Source organism: Lissotriton helveticus, chromosome 9 (assembly GCF_964261635.1).
Source record: "Lissotriton helveticus chromosome 9, aLisHel1.1, whole genome shotgun sequence".
Taxonomy (NCBI): Eukaryota; Metazoa; Chordata; class Amphibia; order Caudata; family Salamandridae; genus Lissotriton; species Lissotriton helveticus.
This window is the reverse complement of record NC_136070.1, coordinates 959,240,445-959,264,240: the sequence shown is the minus strand read 5'-3', so window position 1 is coordinate 959,264,240 and position 23,796 is coordinate 959,240,445. Positions and strand designations below refer to the sequence as shown.

Sequence of the window (23,796 nt, the reverse complement as noted above, 5' to 3'; positions counted from 1 at the left end):
ATTGTGGGCTTGCCCCGTGTTTTTATCAAAATTGAGCATCTCGAGATGTAAACTGTAGGTGCTCTTTAGCTATATCCCCTCCATCCTGCCCGTGACCTTCTTTTGGCAGGGTTTTACTGATACCCTCAACTGGCCTTGCTACGGTTGACATATGATCCGTTATTTGTTTTAATTCTGAAGTTATGGATTGTAGCTGGCCCTTCTGGGATTTTAGAATATCATTGTTTTACCTCAAAGATTCCTTGCCAGGCTTTTTTGCATAATTAACATTATATCCAACATTGAGGCTGACGAAGAAGCTGAAACCTCTAGATTTAAAGACGAATGCTGAGCAAAAACTCCTGCTTCTTCGTTAGAAGAGAGCTTGATGATGACTAACAGGTTTCCAGTTTCCTCCCTGTTCCCAGATCCTACTCTTTCATCCCCCGTGCTCTCTGTCAGACTTTCTAGCACAGCCTTCTTGTCCATAAGGGAAAAACATACACGGAGAAAAATCAAACTTGGCTCTATCAGAGAATGATAACGAGATCTATGTTTTTTGTAAATGGTAGGAGAGGTCAAGAGATCGCACACTTTCGTTCCCTATGTCTCCACCGCTTGTGTTTCTCTCACTTGAGGGTGATACGTCAGCTTGTACCTGTGTTTTTAAAAAATGTCTGGCCATTACATCTTTAATTGATTTGGGGACTGAATGCCGCCGTGCCTCATTCGGTAACGGCTCTTTTGGATGTTCTTTGCCTTTGAGGCCCTTGGTGAGTTGTTCCTTGCCTCTGCTTTTGTACTCTCTTTGGTCACCTACTATTACTTTTCCCCCTATTGTTGTAAATTCTGTCCTTGATCTGACATGGTTCTAGAGGGGGCCATTCTTACTAACTCTGTACCTCCGGTCTGCCACCTAATATTGTTTGTTCTTGATACCTCCGTGAAAATAGAGAGGCGGGGGCTCCGTGGGCTTAGTGCCTATCCGTTTTCTCCCCTCTTCGAGCATTGCAATTACAGCGCCACTTAAATGCTCATATGATTGCAACTTCTGCTTGCACTTTCCACTACCTTGCTTACTCGCTGTGTGGGGAGCTGCCGCTGCCTCCACTTTTCTATTTTCCTGGGGCTGCTTAGATACAGATGTGCCTCCTTAAAGTTCCTTTGTGTTTAAAGTTTATGAGCCTTAATGTCTCTCTCCGCCCTTGCTCACAGCCTTCAGTGTATGAGGGTCCTCAAATCATTGCTTTGCGTTGCAGTATTTTACCTATTCATGCCCTATGGGCCGAGTGCTTGCTCTGCCGTACGTCAAACTCCATCTGGCTCCCTGGGCTGAGTAAGCATGGTAGCAGCACACTCACCTCCGGGAAGCATGGAAATACACCGGCTGGCTGAGGGGTTGAGTTTGCTTCTATCATTAAAGTCCCACTCGCACCCGCAACCGGGGTGCTACGGTGGGCTACAACGCACCTGCAGGGGTATTGCAGCCTCTGTTTTATAATATATAAAATACTAGTGCTGCAAACTGACATTAGAATCAGCAAGGTGTAGGCCATGCAAGGGACAGAGTGACTTGGAATTGGAGAACAAAAACAAAGTGTTCTCTGAGGCTTAGTGTGACACCTACCCAGGGTGTTGTCTTCAGGTTCAGTCAACAATTTGCAGTGTAGAGCCTTCTGCTAAAGCTTCCTTCTAAAGATGATTTAAAATATGCTACTTTTTAAATTAATTTTTCCTTTCTCATTTTACTGTTTATTGCTTTGCAGCAAAATATGGCAATCCACAGGAAAATCAAACAGTCTGAACGAGAGCTTGAATATCTGGAAATGAAAGAGAGGGAGGTATGTTTAAAGCAATCCTGAACTTTGACTCTTCTGTCATTTTTGGTTTAGTTTGTAAGAAATGTTTTCATAAGCAATATTTTCTTTCTACAATCTTTCTTTAAATTATCCCAGCTGCCTGTGTTGACCCACAGAGGTTTAAGTAGGCAGTCATAACTCCAGGGTAGCACCATCTACTTCTGAGACCGTTGCTCTGGAGTTGGTTTGCGTAGACCAGACAAGGTATCACCCCTGAACATACAAGACTACACATTTTCCTATCCCTGCAGCTCACCTTTTCCCTACCAAACCAAGTAATCTCGTTGATTGCTTTACTGCTGGTGGGATTGTAATGGTCTCTTGTGTATAGATCATAACAAATATGTTTCTTATGGATACATTTAAATGCACATTTCTCACCTTAGAATATTTCCCAGGCTCCAGACTCGATCTGGAAACCTTTTCGACTAGTGCTCCAGTGCACCACTTGGTGTTACCATGCTGCTTCACATTGGCTCCATATCGTTCTATAAAAGATAGAGCGGAGCCACATATAAGCAGGATCCCTGCGCCCTGAATATCAGTTCCTTCCTTCCTACGCCTTTCAACGTGGATCTGGAGCTCCACTTTCAAACATGTTGTTTTTCTGACCACTTCTAAAACAAATTCCAGTGTGTTGGGAAATGATCTCTCCTCCTAAAACTACAGGTTTCAAACCATGCTGGAACTGCAGGAAGCAAATGTTGGTAACGGAACGGCTTGAGGAGCCTCTCTGGTGTTTGGGCTCTGGCAATTATTCTTAGTTGTGTGATAAATATGCTTCAGAGACCCGAAGGCGATCCAGGACTGGGAAGCAAAGCTATATGTCTCCAAACTCAAGAAGTAGCAACAGCCTTCATGTAAATCCCACTCCATGTAGTTTGCATGGAATCGGTCCAGCACCCGGAAGCAGTCATCCTCACACTGAAAGTCCTCCAATAAGTCCATGTTGAAATTAATGCAAAAGCATAAAAATCAAACCAGGGCTTGACCCCATCCCACTCCTCCAAACTTAGAGAGGGTGTGAGGGCGTCATGACATGAGTTGTTAAACCTTGAGATCTTCGGGAGAGTTAATTCCTCAGCTGCTCCCCCCATTTGTCCATAAATTCAGCAGGCCTTCAGCATGCTGCCGCAGATTGAGGTATTTAAGAATGCCATGCTGCAGACTTTTGGTGTGCTTCCAGCACCATGTAGTGCACTTCTCAGCTCCAAGGAACAGAAGGTGTCATCAGTTAGTTTATTCCCAGCGGATCTATCTTTGTCACCTTCTAACCCTCTTGTTACCAGCTACAGACTCTGGTATATGCTTTCACCTGAGCCGGCCCATCCTCTACTGTTGTCGGCAGAGGATCCAGGCTGATTTAGATGTTAGACACCAAACCAACTTTGGCCTTATCTTGCCCAATGTGGCATTGCGAAATTACAAAAGAAAAACCAATCATCATAGACTCAGACTGTGACCCGGTGCCTCTACCAGGGCGACATGCCAGCAGAGGCTTCATTATCTTTTTGGCTCAGATTCTAAAAAACACTTATAGATAAGATGGCGAGGTCCGGCAGGACACCATGGTCAGCAGTATGGAATGTATGAAATTCGACAGAACTGAGGTGACTGGCACAGGTGACACCTATATAATTCTGTAATTCTGCTGCCAGAGCCACGTGCAACCATTAAATCCGATTCTTGGTAATCTTGTAAGACGAGGAAAAGGTGTGAAAATCAAGTATGAATTAAAATGACAGTAAACCGAAGGTAAGAAATCTACTGTTGTAATGGCATTAGAGCGTTCTAAATGGCTAAAAATACATTTACTAGAAAGACGTCACACTATAAACAGTGATATTATATTGTTTAAAAAATAAGTTATTTTAATCAGAATAAATATGAAATTTGTTTCTAACACCAACTGGTATGGGTTGTGTTGCTGGTGATAGGGTTGGGAGGACGTACACCACAAGTGCAAAAGAATACCCCAGCATGGGGTGGGGTTGTTTTGCTCCAATGGTTAAAATAGCAAATGAAGCAGATGACCGGGCAAAGTTATAGAGATCTGCCCCTGTGAAAAGAAGTAAAGCAGGTTGGAGTAAATTCAAGCTATCCCTGTTTGCCAACATCATTTTAATTTTCATTGTCATATTAACAGAATGACAATTTGTTTTTTTTTACTTTAGTGTTTCAACTTATTTAGAACGCGATAAGCATTGGTGCCTCAATAGAAGTACACTGTGAATGATGTAGTAACTAAAAGGAGCATTTTTTCTCTGTCAAAGGTGAAACTTAAAGAAAAAGGAAGCGAGAAGCGAGATCTGAGCGAAATGTCACCAGAAATTAAACGTCCTAAATACTTGAGAGATGTACAGAGGTAATTGAAGCCTTCTAAATTCTAGCTACTTGATCGGTGGAGGTCAGTTATACTAGGTCGATCGATTGAAAGATATGAGATAAGGAGTTCATCACTAAAGTACTAAAAAGTGGAATGACCAGAAACGGACTGATTATTTTGGTCTTGGTTCATTGGGTGTTTGGTGCATTGTAACTAGATACTTATGTTTTATTTTAGTTTGTGTTAGAGGAGTGAAAGCTGTGTTGTAGTTGTAACGATAATTGCTGGTATGGCTGGTAATTTCATTGTTTTTCTAAAGAGTGAATCTGTAGGAAGGCTACACAATTGGACTGCAGATGTTTAAAAGTGTACGTGGGCCACTCTGTTGATCCCTTGGAACCAAGAGGACCAAATCAGTCACTCATGAAGTGAACTTCAATAAACAGATTTATACAAAAAATGATTGCTAATAAAACAAATGCCAGGCAGTCCTGGTATGTGCAGGTTACTTTATTGGGACTGACTGAGAGCTGAGCGGTTTCAAACTTGTTAGTTATTGAAAATATACATGTCTTTTTTTTTACACATATGCCTCAAGGAAGTCACTTAAGTGTAAGATGCCATTTCTGTCAAATTCCTTTGTATTGGTGAGCTTTTTACTAACACTTCGCTCTTTCAGGGACAGTGATTCTCCTATCAGATCTGAAGCTGATGGTGACACCAAGGTGAGGCGGACACCAAAAGCCACATGGAAAAAAGGTGTCTCTAAGCCCGGAAGGAGCCAGCAGGACCGAAAATCCCCTGGGGAGGTAATCTTTGATACTGCATAAGTGACTTAGCTGAACCCTGTAAAGAGACCCACTGAAGGCAATTGTCTTCATATCCGGATACCCTTCTGAAGCAGACATTATGCTGAAAGAAGCAGCTGCTTTTCACATCTTTATTCTACAGATATAAAATTGTATGAGTGTGGTCAACCAAATACGTTTGAACACCAGCAAGTCTGCATGTGGCTTTCTACTTAAAAAAGCATTTCCTTCACCTGTAGTTTCCTTATATGTAAAGACATTTTCCTTTCTTTAACCCCTTTGGTGCTAAGGCAATTCCCACTGTTACTCTAATTTCCATTGAAATTACATGGTCAGCTTTGCTGAGGTGCATGACGAGCTGACCTTGTCATGAGCATGGAAGGGGTTAAAACAAAGCTGGTAATGATTTTAAGACGGGTAACTGAAGCTTGAGTTTGGATATCAACTTTGTGTGGGTGACAATATTTTTTCTTGTAGGCCAAACACGTAGCCTTGATGTCTTTTATCTTTAAGTTTGAAGTGATTTTGTTAGGGCTTACATATTTCGCTTAAACACTAAATGTTTGTGGCAGGAACATCTATCTTTTGAACTGCAGTGTAGATAATGATGATGATCACTTTGGCACACTGCATTTTACCTTCAGTTGGTAGAACTCATGCCTGTCTATTTCATTCTTTCGAGTGACTGGCCATAACAATGGAATCAAACCAAACATTATTCCCTTCCGTGCTGCCGTCGGCCGTTGGCCGACGCAGCCCCGCCCACCCTCTAGAACGCTCGCACCGCGGCGGAAAAACCGCCGCGGTTAAGGCGTTAAACTTCAGTGCCCCCCTCGCCCCAATCTTTCAGTATTTGCATGAGTATGTTATGGTCCATAGTGTCCTTTATAGCTGACAGGTCCAGAAATGTTAAACCAATATAGTTTTAACTCCTCCAGCAGCTTTGATTTCTGGCTGGCTCATGTGCTTCCCTGTATTTGAAGTTGTTTAGTTACTTTTAAATCATTTTAATGATAAATGGCATGTTAGAAATTGATCAATAATGGTGAAATCTGTAGTCTAATTATGCAGCAGTACAGTAATAACGCCATCTATTGTGGTTCAGGGGTTGCTCATTGTTGTCTGTGTGCATGAAAAATAAGTGTCTGTGCTAGTAAGGTGACATTCCTTAATACAAGACGACAAGCTTGGATGTACAACCAGATGGCCAGCTTTAGTTGACTCTGCTATTTTTCAGCTCATATCTTAGACTTAAAAGGTTCGAGGACAGATGTTTGAATAGGCTACAGACATATTTCTATTTTTTTTATTAGCGAAATCCCTTTTTTACATGTTCTCAATAAATAAGACCACAGTATCTTCACTGAGGAGTTCTTTTGGGTATTGGATTGTATGAGGTAGAGGATGTATTTTTGACTTTTTTGTCACTTGTTGTTTTGAGTATGTTATTGAATATATGCTGTCCATCTGATTCATCACCTATACTGAAGACATTAGGGAATACTTTTCCTGATTCCACAATCTTTATATTTGTCTGTGCGATCCTTTTGGGAATTTCTTCCTTTTAAATAAGTGCACGCCACGCCAAGGTTTGAGATTCAATTTGTAATGTGCCACTATGGTTTGTGAATACAGAATCTAAGACGAGACTGCTATTGGTCACCAGATAGTGAAGAATAACTGCTGTTTAGATGCTTGCAATCTTATGACTAATAATTTCTTTAGCATGTATGAGCAACCCTCTAGTATTATATATTCTTTTTAAATGCAAGCTACTAACTGCAAAGGAGGCATGATTATGAAACAGTTCTAATCATGCTTTGCTGTTGAATGTAAAAATTGCCTCCTGGACAGCAACAACCCCAACTAAGTGGCGAGTGAAAGCAGGAGAAGGAATGAGTGTGAAGGGTTTACACCAATGACAAGTCACAGTGCCAGAGTTGAGTACTCAGGACCTCTTCTATTGAGGTTTCTGTAGCAACATTTGGAACAATTGTCGTTAGTGGCTCAGGTGAATAAATACTAAGTCGCCTAATTCCTGATCGTGGCTCTTTCTTTTATCGACTTTTTTACTGGCGATGAGTTGTGGAAGGGATATTCACCTCAACACAACCATCACAGTGTGCGAACATTCATTGTCCAGTTATGACTGTTTTCTTCCAAGGAGATGATGTTCGACTAGTACGAGGCAGATGGAGCAAGTGGGCAGTGGCTTGTACGACCGATAATCATTGACCTGACAGTGTCTGAACGAATTAACTGTTAATTCTACATTAAGCTGTGAGATTAAAGGAAAGCTTTGATATGGAAAGCAACAGCATCATGAAGAAGGAAGTGCATTTGTGACGTGTTGAGTCCTTGAAACACGGCATTGTATGTGCTTCAGGGTGGTAGGGAAGAGGAAAGTATTGGCAGGCAGCGTTGCAGTGAAATGTGACATTGAGCGACAGCATGGGCGTGGCATGATGTGTTGCTTACTGTGACCCATATCATTAGAAGGTAACGTCTGCGATAGTGAGAGAAAGCCTTGGCGTGGGTTTACTTAGCGTCTTCTGAGGTCAAATACTGGACTGCGTATTTGTGCAAATTCATCTTAGTGGTGAAGCCCTAGTGAAAACAACACAAGACTGTCAAACTGAACAGGGTGCACTGTCTCTCATGCGTTGCTGACATCCATCTTTTGTGAAGCTTTTACTGATGTATTCTGTAAAAAGTGTTTCAGGAATGAAAGGAATATGTAGTGGGTGATCACAGCTTGTGTAGTCACATTGTTTAGTTATGATTATCAACAGAGGAGTGTACAGTGGTAATCACTACCTGTGTAACCAGTTTACTGGAAATAATTTGGCATGATTTGTTTTTATAATACTCCAATTCTGTTTAACCGATGAGCAACTCTTTTGGAAACTTGTTTACATTGTATTCTTCAGTGAGTGCCACTCTTCTGCACTTGGATACAATTTGTACAGTGGTGTAGTCAAACATTACCAGACATTTTTCGTTTTGATTCCTAAATGTACTGCCTTCGTTTATCAGAAAACATGCAGTGTTTCACCACCACCGTTGTTTAAATTGGAGTAAAAGGAGGAAAGTTTTTCTGAACTATGCATGAGTCTGTGGAACAAATCTGAGCGCAGAAAGAAAACTTGCACAGCTAATTCATTGCTTGGGAGGTGAGGGGTGAGATGTTTTGGAAAATTTACCAGAGGATGAGGCACAGGGGCTCAACGAATTTGATGCTACATTATTTAAGCAATCAGAAAAATATTATTCTGGTGATATCTGTATGGTCTGGTATGGAAATGATCAATTGAGTATCATCAGCATAGGATACTATTTCAAAGCCTTTTCTATGAAAATATCTGCTAGAGGGGCAAATAGATATTAAATAAATTTGGGTTTCGCTACGAGCCCTGCGGGACTCCATAGGAGACAGCATCGGCACTGGATTTAAATCTGGGTGAGTGAGGAACAGACTGGTACCTGTCTGTGAGAAAAGATTTAATCCATTTGAGTCCTATTGAGGATACACCTGGCTTGCATAATCTCTGTGTAATTATAGTGTGTGAAATATTATTGAGGGCTACAGATAAGTCTAAAAGTATAAATGCAGCTGGTCGGTCCTCATACAGCGAGAGTCTAATAGAATCAATGGCAGCTAGGAGGGCAGTCTCTGTACAATGAGGGTTTGAACACTGACTGAGACACATCCAGCAGCTTGTGTTTTTCCGAAAAGACTGGGATCTGTTGATTGCTTACCTTAGAATTACCAGAGAATTTTTTGTTCGAGGCATATGAGCTGCAGATTACACACTGTGCATAGATGGCCACCTAGTGTTGGGCCCGGATGTTTGCAGTATGTTTTGTTGTAGAAAAGTCTTTGGAAGTCACGGGATAGGTGACTTCTCCATTGGATGATACTGCGCATGGGCATCGGCTCCATCCCCAGATTGTTTTTTTCTGCCACCGGGCTCAGATGTGTTTCCAGCGCTTCGTGTTGGAACCGATTTCCGTCGGCGTGCAAATTTCCGTCGGCGCGCAGTCCTCACAGCTTCGAGAATTCAGCTTAGAACGCGTTTCCAGTAGACGCTACTCTATCAACATCCAGGACTTCGATCCCGGTCGCCGTCAAAGGCCTTTGGGCCCAACTAGGTCTCGACTCCAGCTCATGGAAAGGATGCCATTTAAAAAGTGTCCTCAATGTGGGTCGAAGTTTCCCCACACCGACCTTCATGAGGTGTGTAACCTTGCCTCTCCCCGGAGCACGGTGCCAGAGAATGTTCTGCTTGTGCCTCCTTCTGCTCCAAGAAGACGATCCGGGAAAGAAGAGCTCGGAGAACAATGGCTCAAAGATCTTCAGCTCCGATTCCAGACGACATCTTCGAGGAAGGCGTCGACGTCCCAGAACAACATGGCGTCGACAGAAACTCCGAGGCAAAAGATTCCGATGTCGAGGAAATCACTCCAGCGCAGCGGGTCGTAAGTAAGACCGTCGACCCCGACCCTTCCTCGACACACCCCAAAAAGGCTCCGGTCACACCCTCGCCCTCGGGTACACACCGAGACACTGCTTCTCCTGCCCCACCTTCGGGCCCGGCTAAGAAGCTAACAAAGCCTTCAGGCGACTCGGGCTCGAGTCGACCTCCACATGGTGCCGACGCACACCTACCGGCACCGAAAAAGACACCATCGGTTGCCACGCTCACATCGAAACCATCGGCACCGAAACCAAGATCGCAGCCGAGCAAAGCTTCGGATCCGAAGAAACAACCCGATCCGAAACCTTCATCGGCACCGGAAAAATCGCCTGAGCCGAAAAAACATTCGGAGCCAAAAAAGATCCCAGCTTCTCCTGTAAAAGACATTACCAAAAAACCAAAAGAAGCAACTTCGGTGTCAAAACCTTCCTCCACACCAAAAGATCACAGTTCTGCAGACGACTTATTTCACCCAGACCCTGTACAAAAGACTTTGGTGAAAGATTCAACTACTGGTCGACTAACTTTAAGTTCAAAGAAACGACCACTAGAAACACCAGCACCGGCTCCTCCTCCAAAGAAGAAGGACGTAGCTACTTCCCCGCTAAGAGTGCCTTCTCCTCCACCTATGCCATCACCACCTGTTCCCCTGCCACAACATTCCCCTACTCTATCATACATAATGATAATGGGGATGATCGCTCTGATGACATAGGGGGTACCGCAGATGATCCATCTATTCCCCCAGGCTCACCTGACCCATGGAACGATTATAACACGCCAGACGTTCCAAATGTCCCTCAAGATGACAAATACCCCTCTAGGCCTTCCCCGCCAGAAGACACTATGGGCTTTAATCAGTTGGTACACAGAGCTGCGCAATATCACCGGGTGGATATGCATACAGACACAGTAGAGGAAGACTTCCTACTAGATACATTTGGCAATGCACAAAGATCTTCATCCATTTTACCCATGCTCAAAGGAGTGATTAAACACGCCCCTGAGGTTTTTAAAGATCCAGTTAGAACTTGGGTCATTAACCCACGAATAGAGAAAAAATATAACAAGCATTGGAAATGCAATAGGTCTCGCATTAGGAAAGTTTGAGCTATTGGTCTTATAAATGACATTTTTTTTATTTGTGTTTTTTAAAATAGCTCAATTAATAGCTTTGTCATTTACAATGCCAATAGTTATAACTTTTGCAAATGTGACACCTATAGCATGTGTAATGCAACATGTTTTGTATTTACGTGACTTAGATGTATTGATATTACAAATAACAATGGCTTTTAATAAAATAATTAATACTTAAATAATGTATTTAATTTGTAATGGCAATAGCTTAAACTTTTGTAAATAACTTTTGTGAAGATTATGTTCAGTGTTTTTTATTGTGACGAGAATCCAAGAACAGAAGTGAAATATTAACATCTTTTTGTGATTTGTAATAAAGCTTGAAAGCTTGAAAACAGCTTGAAACATTGAAAGAACATATTTGAACCAGTGATGCTGTGGTGGTGCTGAGTGATGCTGTGGTTGCGCTGAGTGATGCTGTGGTTGCGCTGAGTGATGCTGTGGTTGCGCTGAGTGATGCTGTGGTTGCGCTGAGTGATGCTGTGGTTGCGCTGAGGGATGCTGTGGTTGCGCTGAGGGATGCTGTGGTTGCGCTGAGGGATGCTGTGGTTGCGCTGAGGGATGCTGTGGTTGCGCTGAGGGATGCTGTGGTTGCGCTGAGGGATGCTGTGGTTGCGCTGAGGGATGCTGTGGTTGCGCTGAGGGATGCTGGGGTGATGCTGTGGCGGTGCTGAGTGATGTTGGGGTGATGCTGAGTGGTGCTGTGGTGGTGCTGAGTGGTGCTGTGGTGGTGCTGAGTGATGCTGTGGTGGTGCTGAGTGATGCTGTGGTGGTGGTGAGTGGTGATGTGGTGGTGCTGAGTGATAATGTGGTGGTACTGAGTGCTAATGTGGTGGTGCTGAGTGATTCTGTGGCGGTGCTGAAAAAATGCGTCCAGCACCCGAGCTTAATGTACAGTTATCGTGCAAATTATGCCTCAGATGCACGGTTTGTTCTCTGGTTACGAAATGCTTAGCCCATGGTAAACAAATATCCTTCTTTCGTTTTTCAGCTAACATCCTATGCAAAATGTACCAATCACAAGCCCCTAAAACTGAAAAACAGCAGGGACATATTGGCCAGCAACCCCATACACCTATTTAAAAGAGATATATGTGCTATATTCAAATTAAAATTAGATAAAAGAAACAATTAAAACGCACCCTTGAAGCAAGAATCAATAAGACTCTTCCTCTTTTGATGAAATCGTATCTACACAAAAAACGTCATAGCTCATACACTGAGGTTATATTTCCATAATTTTTGCGGGGCAAATCACAGTGGCAGATTTGAAGTGGCAATGAAAATAAAAGGTGTCACAAAGAAACACAGAAAGGAGCATAAGAGAAGGGGCGGGATATGGGAAGGAGGCATGCCCAGAAACTAAATCCCGGGATCAGTAAGTAGGTTACTATTGCGTAACGTAACTCACAAGACAGAGCTATGCAAAATAAATAGCTGTCAATAAAATAACATGCTGCAAAAAACGTAAACGTTTGTCAGAAAAAAAGACTATGTACAATGTCCGGCCTCTGGGAGGGGTGTAGATAAACAGGAGAGGCAATAAGGAAGTGTAAGTAGATGTATAGGTGTGACACGTATGGAATTTAAATACATATACAAAGAAGTCATGCTCACGGATGGAAAGATGGGCAAAGGAGGGCGGGCCTTCAGAAGGCGAGGGGATTACAGCTGAACCCCTCTGAGCTGACGTCACCGCTGCTGTAAACAGAGCCCATTGACTCAAGTAGTGGAGGCGTAAACACACGAGGGCGATAAAAAAAAAGTACAGCCGGCCAGCCGTGGGAAGCAACAGGAGGGGGGAGGTCCATGGGAGGTGGCAGGGGGACACTGAGGAAACACACAGGGTGGGTGTACTTGGAAGCAACCTAGGGGGTTGAAAGGGGGCAGAAGCAACAGGGGGAAGGGGTAATCAACACAGAGGACACAAGTGCAAAATGTACCCATCACAAGCCTCTAAAACTGAAAGACAGCAGGGACATATTGGCCAGCAACCCCATACACCTATTTAAAAGAGATATATGTGCTATATTCAAATTAAAATTAGATAAAAGAAACAATTAAAACGCACCCTTGAAGCAAGAATCAATAAGACTCTCTTCCTCTTTTGATGAAATCGTATAAGGAGACACGGCCTGTCGGCCGTGAAACTGAAAGCACGGCCGGCCGTGAAAGCCTTTGATGCAGCCGGGGGCAGAGCGGGAAGAGCTGCTGGCGGCACCAAGCTGGGCAACAGATGGCTGGCGATTTGATGCTGTGCACGCGCATTTTAACTCATTGCGCTTGCGCATTGAGCTAAAAGCGCACATGCACTGCATCAAATCGCCAGTCTAGTTAAACTCTGTTTAAGCCCCTATAGTCTCGCTCCGCTCAATGCGCATGCGCATTGACAGGCGAGACCTAAAAAGCTGCACCCTCAGATCCAGCTTACATTACAGTTCCCCTAGACTTGCTTGTAGTTTCAAACACACGCAAAAGGGCTAACTCACAAACGTCAGGTGAGGCTCCCCACCTGACAAAGAGTCTAAACTCATTGATGCGTCAGGAAAGAGAACTGCCTCACAAGCAGCAAACATGTGGCGTATCGCCAATACACAAGCATTATTGGCACGTTACGACAGAGCTCACTATGATGAACTAAAGTCACTGATGCAGCACCTCCCGGATAATTACAAAGATAGAGCTAATGAGCTTATCCAGGAAGGGAAAAATATTACTAACACCTCAATTCGTTGTGCACTTGGCGCAGCAGACACCGCCTCCAGAGCAGTTAACACAAGTGTTTTGCTGCGTAGACATGCGGGGCTACGCATATCCGGTTTTAAACCTGAAGTCCAGATTGCTATACTCAATCAACCATTTGATGAGCAACACTTATTCGGACCCAATGTGGACGTATCCCTCGAAAAAATGAAGGATACAGACACAGCAAAATCTATGGGAGCCTTGCAGTCGCAGGCTCCCAGACGTTCATTTCGACGCTCATCCTATAGAGGTAACAACAGAGGATATGCTTCAGACACACCTTCCACCTCCTACAAAGCCCCCACACAATCTAAATATAGTAAGGGCTACCAAAGGGGTGGTTACAGAGGTAACAACAACAAGGGCAGAGGCAAGACCAACAATTCCCGCTCTGCCTCCACCCCTACCCAATGACTCCCCTCCCCTTCCCCCGCCCCACTCCACTCCGGTCGGGGGATGACTACAGCAATATCTACCAGCCTGGGAAAATATTACATCAGACAGGTGGGTGCTTCAAATAATCCAGCCAGGTTACTGTTTAGAACTAACATCCACCCCCCAAACCTACCACCCAGACAGCGTCCAATGTCACAAGAACATTTGACACTGCTCAGACAGGAAGTGGTATCTCTCCTGCAGAAAATGCAATTGAAATAGTTCCAAAGCATCAGCACAGCAAGGGAGTATACTCCCTATATTTCTTAATTCCAAAGAAGGATGGATCTCTGAGACCTATTCTAGACCTCAGACCTCTAAACATTTACATAGTCAGACTATTTTCATATGGTCACACTTCAACAAGTCCTTCCGCTCCTGTTACAAAACGACTTCCTCGTAACTCTAGATCTCAAGGACGCCTACTTCCACATTCCCACCCACACAGCGCACAGAAAATATCTCAGATTTGTGCTAGACGGGCACCACTACCAGTTCAAAGTGCTCCCATTCGGAGTCACAACAGCACCAAGAGTGTTTACCAAATGCCTAGCAGTCGTAGCAGCACACTTAAGAAGACAGCAGATTCACGTCTTCCCATATCTGGACGACTGGCTCATAAAAGCAAGCTCATACGGCCAGTGTGTACAACACACTCACGCCACAATTCTACTACTCCACAACTTGGGAATCACAGTAAATCACACCAAGTCACATCTGCTACCCTCGCACACACAACAATACCTCGGTGCTGCAATAAACACCCAATTAACACTAGCTTATCCCTCTCCAGCCAGGATAACAAGTGTACAAACGCAACGAACAAAATTCAAACCACAACACTCGCTTCCAGCTCGAGTGTTCATGCAACTTATAGGAATGATGGCATCTTGCATATTTATCTACCTCACGCAAGACTGCAAATGCGTCCACTTCAAGAGTGCCTAGAACGACAGTGAAACCAGGCTCATGGTCAATTAACAGACCTAGTTTTGGTAGACAGTCGGGCTCATCGCTCTCTGCAATGGTGGAGCACAAAAAACCTTTCAAAGGGCCAACTGTTCCTAGAGCCAGTTCCCCAAATAATCATGACAGCGTACGCGTCTCTCTCCGGCTGGGAGCTCACCTACTGCATCACACCATGCAAGGCAGGAGGACACCGCAACAAAAGCTACTCGACATCAACCACTTAGAGTTGCTAGCTGTCTTTCTAGCCCTAAAAGCATTTCAAACTCAAGTGTCAGGCAAAGCTGTCTTAGTCCGCACAGACAATATGACAGTGATGTACTACATAAACAAACAAGGCGGGACACGCTCTCTGCAGCTCTCTCAGTTAGCGCAGCAGATATGGAGATGGGCTATACCTCTAAAGATCTTCCTCTTAGCCCAACATGTCCCAGGAGTACAAAACACCATGGCAGATCTACTAAGTCGACAGACACAGCAGATCCACGAGTGGGAACTTCATCTGCAAGTTCTTCAACCGTTTTTCCAAACGTGGGGACAACCTCAGATAGACCTCTTCGCCACCCACGTCAATGCAAAATGCCCAAACTTCGCCGCCAGATAACCACACCCATTGTCCAAAGGCAATGCGATATGGATGAACTGGTCAGGACTATTTGCGAACGCTTTTCCTCCTCTCCCACTACAGCAACATTCCCTAACACTCATTCTAGTTGCTCCAACTGGGGCCAGACAGCCGTGGTACACCACACTGCTGCAACTATCTGTGGTGCCACACCAAAAACTAAGCCTATCTCCACGCCTATTAACGCAGAACCATGGAGAGATCAGACACCCGGACCCAGCTCAGCTCAACCTAGCGATCTGGCTCCTGAAGTCATAAAGTTTGGTTACCTTAACCTTCCTCAAGAATGTATGAACGTCATCAAAGAAGCTAGACGTCCCACTACCAGAGCATGTTATGCTGCTAAGTGGAAAAGGTTTGTGATATACTGTCAAAACAATCACATAAACCCCCTGGATGTGCCTATTCAACACATCATAGGATACCTCCTACACCTTCAAAAGTGTAACTTAGCATACACATCTATCAGGTTACACCTTGCTTCTATAGCAGCATACTTACAAAATAGACAACATCTATCTCTTTTTAGAGTATCAGCTATAAAAGCTTTCATGGAAGGGCTGAACACCACCTTCACCAGTGTGGAACTTAAACGTCGTTCTCACACGTCTCCTGGGGCCTCCCTTTGAACCTTTACACAAATGTGAATTGCAATTCCTAACTTGGAAAGTAGCTTTCCTAGTAGCCATTACTTCTCTTAGAAGAGTAAGCGAACTGCAAGCATTTACCATTCAAGAACCTTTCATGCAAATGCATCATAACAAAGTGGTTCTTCGTACTAATCCTAAATTCCTTCCAAAAGTCATTTCACCATTCCATCTAAATCAATCTGTGGAGCTGCCCGTATTCTTCTCGCAGCCACAAACAGTCGCTGAAAGAGCTCTACACACTTTAGATGTTAAAAGAGCTCTACTTTATTACATACAAAGAACACAAAGTTTTCACAAAACAAAACAGCTTTTTGTGTCCTTTTCACCACCACATAAAGGAAATCCCATATCAAAATCTGGAATTAAGAGGTTGATTGTCAAATGCATAGAAATCTGTTACCAGAAAGCCAAGCGTACGTTAACAATTCCCCCAAAAGCCCATTCTACAAGAAAGTTAGGGGCTTCTATGGCATTCTTAGGGAACATTCGCTTAGATGACATATGCAAAGCAGCTACATGGTCTACACCGCACACATTCACAAAACACTATTGTGTAGATGTGCAAACTAAGCAACAAGCCACTGTGGGCCATGATGTACTAAAAACTCTATTTCAAACAACTGCAACAGATAGGGGTGGTCGCGGCTAAGGTGGGTACTGCTATACTATCTATGCACAGTGTGTAATCTGTAGCTCACATGCCTCGAACAGAAAATGCTACTTACCAGTATGTATCTGTTCTTGGCATGTAGAGCTGCAGAGTTACACACGCCCACCCGCCTCCCCGGCTACCTTTATCTGTTCCAGTATTATCTTAATTAGATACAAACTACATGGACATCACTACTTCTTGTACAGCTCCATCACTTCCCTAATGGCGAAAAACAATCTGGGGATGGAGCCGATACCCATGCGCAGTATCATCCAAAGGAGGAGTCACCTATCCCGTGACTTCCAAAGACTTTTCTACAACAAAACAAACTGCAAACATCCGGGCCCAACACTAGGTGGCCATCTATGCACAGTGTGTAACTCTGTAGCTCTACATGCAAAGAACAGATGCATACTGGTAAGTAGCATTTTTCTTCTGCAATACCCCTGCAAGTCGGTAGGTGGCGTCGGTCGACTCCACTTGCGGCGGTGGCATGGTCACCGGGGTGATGTTGTGGTGCCTACTTAGACGCCGCCCCTGCACTGACGTCAGTTCTTTCTTTTTCTGCGTCAGCCTAGCGCAGATCCAGAGAGCTTGCCCCTTAGTCATTTGACCCAAAGTCGTGCTCCGACTGTCGGGCCATGAATCCGAAGTCTTTGCAGGAGCGGTCCCGAAAGCTTTTCAAGGCCCGGTAGTCGGCCCCGGGTCTCTCCCGGGCTTGCTTGAAGGGAAGGTCTCGAGACTGGTTGCGGAGCCACCACACCTCGTCAAAGTCTTCGCACTCCTCGGTTAAGTCGAAGCACAAAAAGAAGGCAAAGAAGCACTGTCGCTCTTCGCCTTCCTCCGTCGGTCAGCTAACGCAATGCAGGAACTGGAATGTCGTCGCTCTAAGTCTCCGTCTCCGGTGCCTGAGTCAGGGACGACTCCGCGCCACCCACCGTTTCAGGGAGCCGGGCGTCCCCTGCCCAGCTTGGTGCATTTTACGAAGCCCTCTATTCCATCTTTGGGCAGCCCAACTCCCCTGGCGCTCCTTTGGGCCCGGAGGAGCTGGTAGGGGACCCCTGGGTCTTCGATGCCGGCGGCTCCGGCGCCGGAGGGTCCCCATGGATCCTGGCCTGGATCGGGATCAATGCCGGTCGACCTTACTCGACCTTCCCTGTTGCCGATCCCGGCAACAATGCCCCAGGGCCGGCTTTGCCCCTGGCTGACGCCATTCCCATCCTCAAGATGAACCCGGAGCGGATACGATGTCCGACCCCGGAGGGTACTTTTGTGTACCCTTGTTCATCCCAGGTGTTCCCTATCACCCTGAGGATGGTGATGGGAACTGGGAGGGGTCGCTAGACCCTTCCACAGACTAGCTGGAAGAGCCGGACTGGAGAGAGGAATTGGGTGATGCCAGTGGTCTGGATACCTCCCCAAAACATGGCATGCTTTCTCCCCCTACCGCGGCTACGGAGGAGGGCGACTCTTATGCAGTGGTTGTATGTAGGGCAGCCGAGGCTTTGGCCCTGTAGACTAACCTCCTGACAGATGCTTCAACTGGCGGCAACCTCATCTGAACTCCTCTTGCCCTTTAATGAAGCCCTCACGGAAGTCCTTCTGGGCACTTGGTCAAAGCCCAGCACAGGGGCTCCTGTGGAACGGACGATTGCCCGCCGCCACCGCCCGGCTCCAGGTGATCCCATTTTCCTCTCCCAAAACCCTTCCTCCGAGAGCTTGGTGGTCCAAGCCCCTTCTTCCTAGGGTTCATTCCCTTCCGCACCCCCGGATAGGGAATCCAAGAAGCTGGATCATCTTGGGAAGGGTATGTTCTTTTCCCCCAGCTTGGCACTGCAGTCCGTGAATACTGCAAGCCTCTTGGCCCGCTATACCTATACAGTCTGGGATACAGTTGCGCAGATGCTGCCTCAGTGTCCAGAAGAGGCCTGGGCCATTCTCTCCCAGGTAGTCCCGGATGGGAGAGATGCAGCAAAATTCATAATCGCCTGTGGACTGGACATCCCCGCCTCTCTGGACAGAACGATTGCTAGGTCGTACTCTGCGCTCAAGCGTATTACGGATTCTTGGGCTACGGCCAGATCCTTGGGCCTCGCTGCGTCCTCCCGCCCCCCAAAGTCTGCCTTTCGTGGCTACGGAAGGGCACCCCATCACGTCCGATCCAGTCCTGCCTTCGGTCCACGCAAGCTGCCCAGCCTCTGCGTGGCCGCGGACATGAGACCCAGCGACGTTGGTCTGGAAACCAGCGGGTGGGCCAGTCTACCTTTTCCCCCTCTTCAGCAGCCTCCAAACCCTCCTAGTCTGACCTGCGACCAGTGGGTGGCAGGATTCGCCATCGCCTCCCCACTGGTAATCCATCACGTCAGACAGGTGGGTTTTGCAGATGGGGCTACTCCCTCCCCTTCGAGACTACCACTCCTTCCATGCCACCATCTTTCGATTGCATGTCGGAGGATTTTTTGGCGCCTCTCCGTTGGGAAGTCTCAGCTCTGTTGGCAAAGGGATCTATCGAGAGGGTACCTGCTCCAGAAGTAGGTTGTGGTTTCAATTCCTGCTACTTTCTGGGGCCCAGAAGGCCAAAGGCCTGCGTCCTATCTTTGACCTCTTGGCCCTCAACAGCTTCCTCCGGAAGAAGTTCAAAATGCTAACCCTGGCTCAGGTCCTGTCTGCACTCGAACCCCGAATGGCAGCGTTGGACTTGCAGGACCCTTATTTTCATATCTCCGTGCTGCCGGCTCACAGGCGTTACCTACGGTTCATGGTAGGCCACGATCATTCTCAGTTTACCGTGCTCCCCTTTGACCTTACCAGCGCGCCTCGGGTGTTCACGAAAGTGATGGCGGTGGTCGCAGCTCATCTGCGCAGATCAGGGGTTCCAGTCTTCCCCTATCTTGGCAACTAGCTGTTGAAGGCGAGTTCGCCCCAGGCTGTCGTTTCCCACCTCCACACTACAGCAGACCTCCTGCACTCTTTGGGGTTCACTATCAACGTGCCGAAGTCACACCTGATTTCCTCTCAGAAGTGCCTTTTCATTGGAGCAGTTCTAGATACCGCGCCGTTTCAGGCCTCTCCTCCCGAGCAGCAAGTTCGGGATATTCGGGCTATGATACCGATGTTTCAGCCTCTATCCCGGGTTTCAGTGAGGATAACCCTGAGGCTGCTGGGCCTCATGGTCTCCTGCATCCTGCTGGTGGACTATGCCAGGTGGCATATGCGGGCTCTGCAGTAGGACCTGCAGTTCCTGTGGGCGCAGCATCAGGGGAATCTTTCCGATATCGTCCAGATCTCGGAGGGCACTGCAACCAATTGCAGTAGTGGCTAACAAACCACTGGCTGTTCATCCGGACAAGGTCACCCTCAGAACCAGACCTTCCTTTCTTCCCAGGGTGGTTACTTCTTTCCACATTGGTCAGACAATCACTTTGTCCACCTTCTTTCCGCCACTGCATTGTTCTAAGGAGGAAGAGATTCTCCACCGTTTGGATCCAAAACGTGCGCTTTCCTTTTATTCGGATCGCATCAAGCAATGCCGGGTGGATGACCAGCTCTTTGTTGGCTACGTGGGCGCCAAAAAAGGTTGGGCCATGCACAAACGGACCATCTCCAGGTGGGTAGTTTTTTGTATCAAAGCTTGCTACTCATTGGCAAAGAAGGAGCCCCCAGTGGGACTGCACACCCATTCTACCAGGGCGACGGCAACTACCACTGCTTTGGGATGGCAAGTCCCTGTCAATGACATCTGTCAGGCAGCTACTTGGGCATCTCTGCACACGTTCACAAAACACTACTGCCTGGACAGCCAAGTCCGGAGAGACAGCTTCTTTGGCCGTTCTGTTCTCCAGGACTTTCTGGTGTGAACTTGGTTCGCAGACCCACCTCCAGGGTTGGTATTGCTGGGGTATCTATTCTAAGGTAAGGAATCTAGAACTAATTGTCTCTTTCAGATGAATAAGTTACTTAGCTTCGGTAATGATATATCTGTAAGAGACATAGATCAGTTATAGGTTCCTTAACGCCCCACCCATCCTCCCCGTTCAGCGAACTGACTTCTAGGGTCAGGGAATCCCTTTTAGGGCCCTAGTTTTGTGCACCAGTGGTCAGTGTCTTACATGGTTCTGCGCTTCTGGCGTGGAATGTCATGTAAAAGAATTGACGTCAGCGCCAGAGGGCGGCGTAGCTACCTCGACATCATCCCGGCGACCACGACGCCAACGGCGAGCGCGGAGCCGACCGACGCCACCTTTTAACGCGCAGGGGTATTGCTGATGAAAAATTCTCCGGATCCAGTCTGACGCCTGGGGGCAGGTAAGAAATCTATAACTAATGTATGTCTCTTACAGATATATCGTTACCGAAGGTAAGTAACTTGTTCTTCAGGTCTCTAGAAAGAAGCTGTCTGGAGATAGCTTGGAAAAGCAAGACTTATGTCTTTAGTAAACTTATAACATCTTTTTTTGGGGGGGACTTCTCACCTTTCTATATCTGTGTGGTTATCTTATGATCACTCAGATTAGTTTTGTTTCATTTTCCCCATGGATAATTCAAGGTATCTCACTGACGTTAAAAAATAGATGCCACTGCTTCCATGTATTGGTGTAGCCTGCGCACTAGTTTCTGAATTTTTATCCACCTACCTGCCTCTCTGTCCATATCAAATGTGTGGTTGTCTGTAACTGCACTTTAGGGCATCCAGTGAACCTCCCTCGACACCTGTGTATGGCGCAAGAACCATCTGAGATTCTGTTCTACCTTACCTCCAATTGCGCCTTTGTGCATCTGGCCCCTCTGGTTACCTTTGCACATTTGTCTCTTTAGGTCAGAGATTTTATATGTAAGAAATGGCCCTCAGACATGCCTCAACCCACAGAAGTGACTTGCGGCTAATGGTTCTGAACTAATTTTTCCATTTCGCGTCTCCTCTGTCTCCAACCGTATCTTCCACGTCCATGCTTAATACTGATTCTTTAAACGCTGACCCTCCTCTGCCCTCTTCTCCTACTTTCTCTCCTTCTACACTCTGTCATCTCAATCCTCACTCTGTTAAAAGCATTATGCTTTTCCCAAACTCCTCTTACTCCCTCATCCCCTCAATACTTTCTCTTTGGACTAGCTTTCATCCTCAACTCACCCACTTCAGCCTGCTTCTCTCATACCTGAGTTAGACCCTAAACATCCTTTTTTTTAAAGATACAGCTAGGCCCAGCCCACGATTAACTAGTCTTGGAGCCAGTCCACCAATGGAGCCCAAATCTCCTGGCCCAGCTCCCGCTGCCTTCTTCCCCTCCTCTGAAAGACAGCAGATTCTAAATTATAATGTGCCAAAATCCTCGCTCTCCAATTTATAAATGATGGGGCATCCTGACTAATCCACTCTGATGTTATGCAAAGCCGCACTTATGACATAGCAATAAACAGAAGAGCAGATGCATGTCTTGTTTTATGGCAAGAACCATCACTTTCACAGCCAAATATAATTAGCTCTGGAGATATTACAGCCGAAATATTAAAACTAGAGTTGATAAACAGTTCTACATCATGTAAAAATAAAGCAAGTTTGGGGCAAGAAAAGAACATATGTACATCATTGGCAGCCACCAGGCCACATCTCGGACAACAGTTGCCCCCTGTACTTCCCCATTTAGCAATTTTGGCCGGGGTGTAATAAAGACCAAATAATGCCATGTAACATTGAGATCGTAAGCTACCTGATATTAACACACTACTTGATAATTCTAGAGCCTGAGAGATGTCCAACCCGTTCTTACCCAGCTTTATTTCCCACTTAGCATTCTGGAAGGAGAGGTCGTCAGGAAGACCCGAAAGCAAATGCTGATAAATTGCCCCTATTTTTGACCGCTTCAAAATCAATTCCATTAACGTATTCCTATTAAACCAAATTGTAGCTTGAACCTTCGATTTTTCTATATAGCTTCAAATCTGCAAATATTTAAAAAACTCATGAGAGTTAAGAGAAAACTTATCCTTTAGAAATCAGAAAGAAGCCATTGTTGCTTCGAACCCTAGGTCACCCAGGGTCTTTACTCCCTGCGCCATCCACCTAAATGTAATCTGATCCTGGAAGACAGAAGGGAGAAGTCTGGCAGCCGTAAAGGGGGTATAAAAGTTAATATTGGAAATCGACCATTTACGCCGGATCTTGCGCCAGACTGAGCACATTGCTAAGGTGACCTTGAACTTGGTCTTCTTGTAATAACTAGGTTCAAGAACCTGCAGCAATATCCCCTTAGCATCCTCCCCAAGTCCTATCTCAAAAATAGATGGCCTGCAGCATATTGGCAGCACCGCTCTATCCCCAAACAAAGGTAAGGCAAAATGCTGGAGAAGAGCTGACCAGTAATAGAGCAACAGATTCGGCACGGACCAGCCCCCCGCTCATACGGGAGGTGCATCCACTTGGCCGCTCTTCTTGGTTGGTGATATCCTCAAAGAAACCTATTGCAGCACCTTTCCGCCCTAGCAAGACTGTATTGGGAAAATTCTAACGGGATAGTTCTGAACAAATATAAGAACTTTGGCAAGACCAGCATTTTAAGGACATTCCCCCTGCCATACAAGGACAGATGCAGATTATCTAGTCTTACCAAAGTAGAGTTAACAGAGTCAAAAATGGGCAGGATGTTCTAATCTGCAATGTTATCGACTGCAGCGGTAATTTCAACCCCAAGGTATACCGCACTTGACACAACTGGCGCATCAGAGGGACCCATAGCTGTTGATTGAATAACCTGTGTTTTGGTAACGTTAAGTTTGTAGCCAGAGAGCTGACCATATTGTTTTGCTAGGTATTCAATAGCCGGAAAAGCTGAGGCTACATTGCTAGTCAAGACTATGATGTTGTCGGCATACACCAACAACTTATACTCTGATGTATTGACCCTAACTGGAAGTATGTCCCTAGAGCTCCCAATTTTGCTTAAAAAAGGGTCAATTTATAGAGCAAACAGCAAGGGGGAGCAGGGGCTGCCCTGCCTTGTGCCCCTACTAATGCTGAAAGGTCTAGATACTAAACCTGAAACCGAAAGGGTTGCCTCCGGGGCGATATAGAATGATTGAACTGCTTTGGAAAACTCAGAACTAAGCCCCTTCCACTGAAGGACTGCCCATAAAAAAC

General features: G+C 45.8%; 1 protein-coding gene across 4 annotated transcripts in view; it reads left to right on the top strand.

Annotated features, from left to right (window-relative positions):
- LOC144782087 (RNA-binding protein 6-like) overlaps positions 1-23,796 on the top strand; it is a 1,028,143-nt gene that overhangs the window by 992,593 nt on the left and 11,754 nt on the right. For all 4 annotated transcript variants that reach the window (XM_078661245.1, XM_078661243.1, XM_078661244.1 and 1 more), the window contains 3 exons: positions 1,746-1,820; positions 4,112-4,203; positions 4,844-4,973. In XM_078661245.1, the coding sequence (XP_078517371.1) occupies positions 1,746-1,820; positions 4,112-4,203; positions 4,844-4,973 (297 nt within the window). The remainder of the gene's footprint in view (positions 1-1,745; positions 1,821-4,111; positions 4,204-4,843; positions 4,974-23,796) is intronic.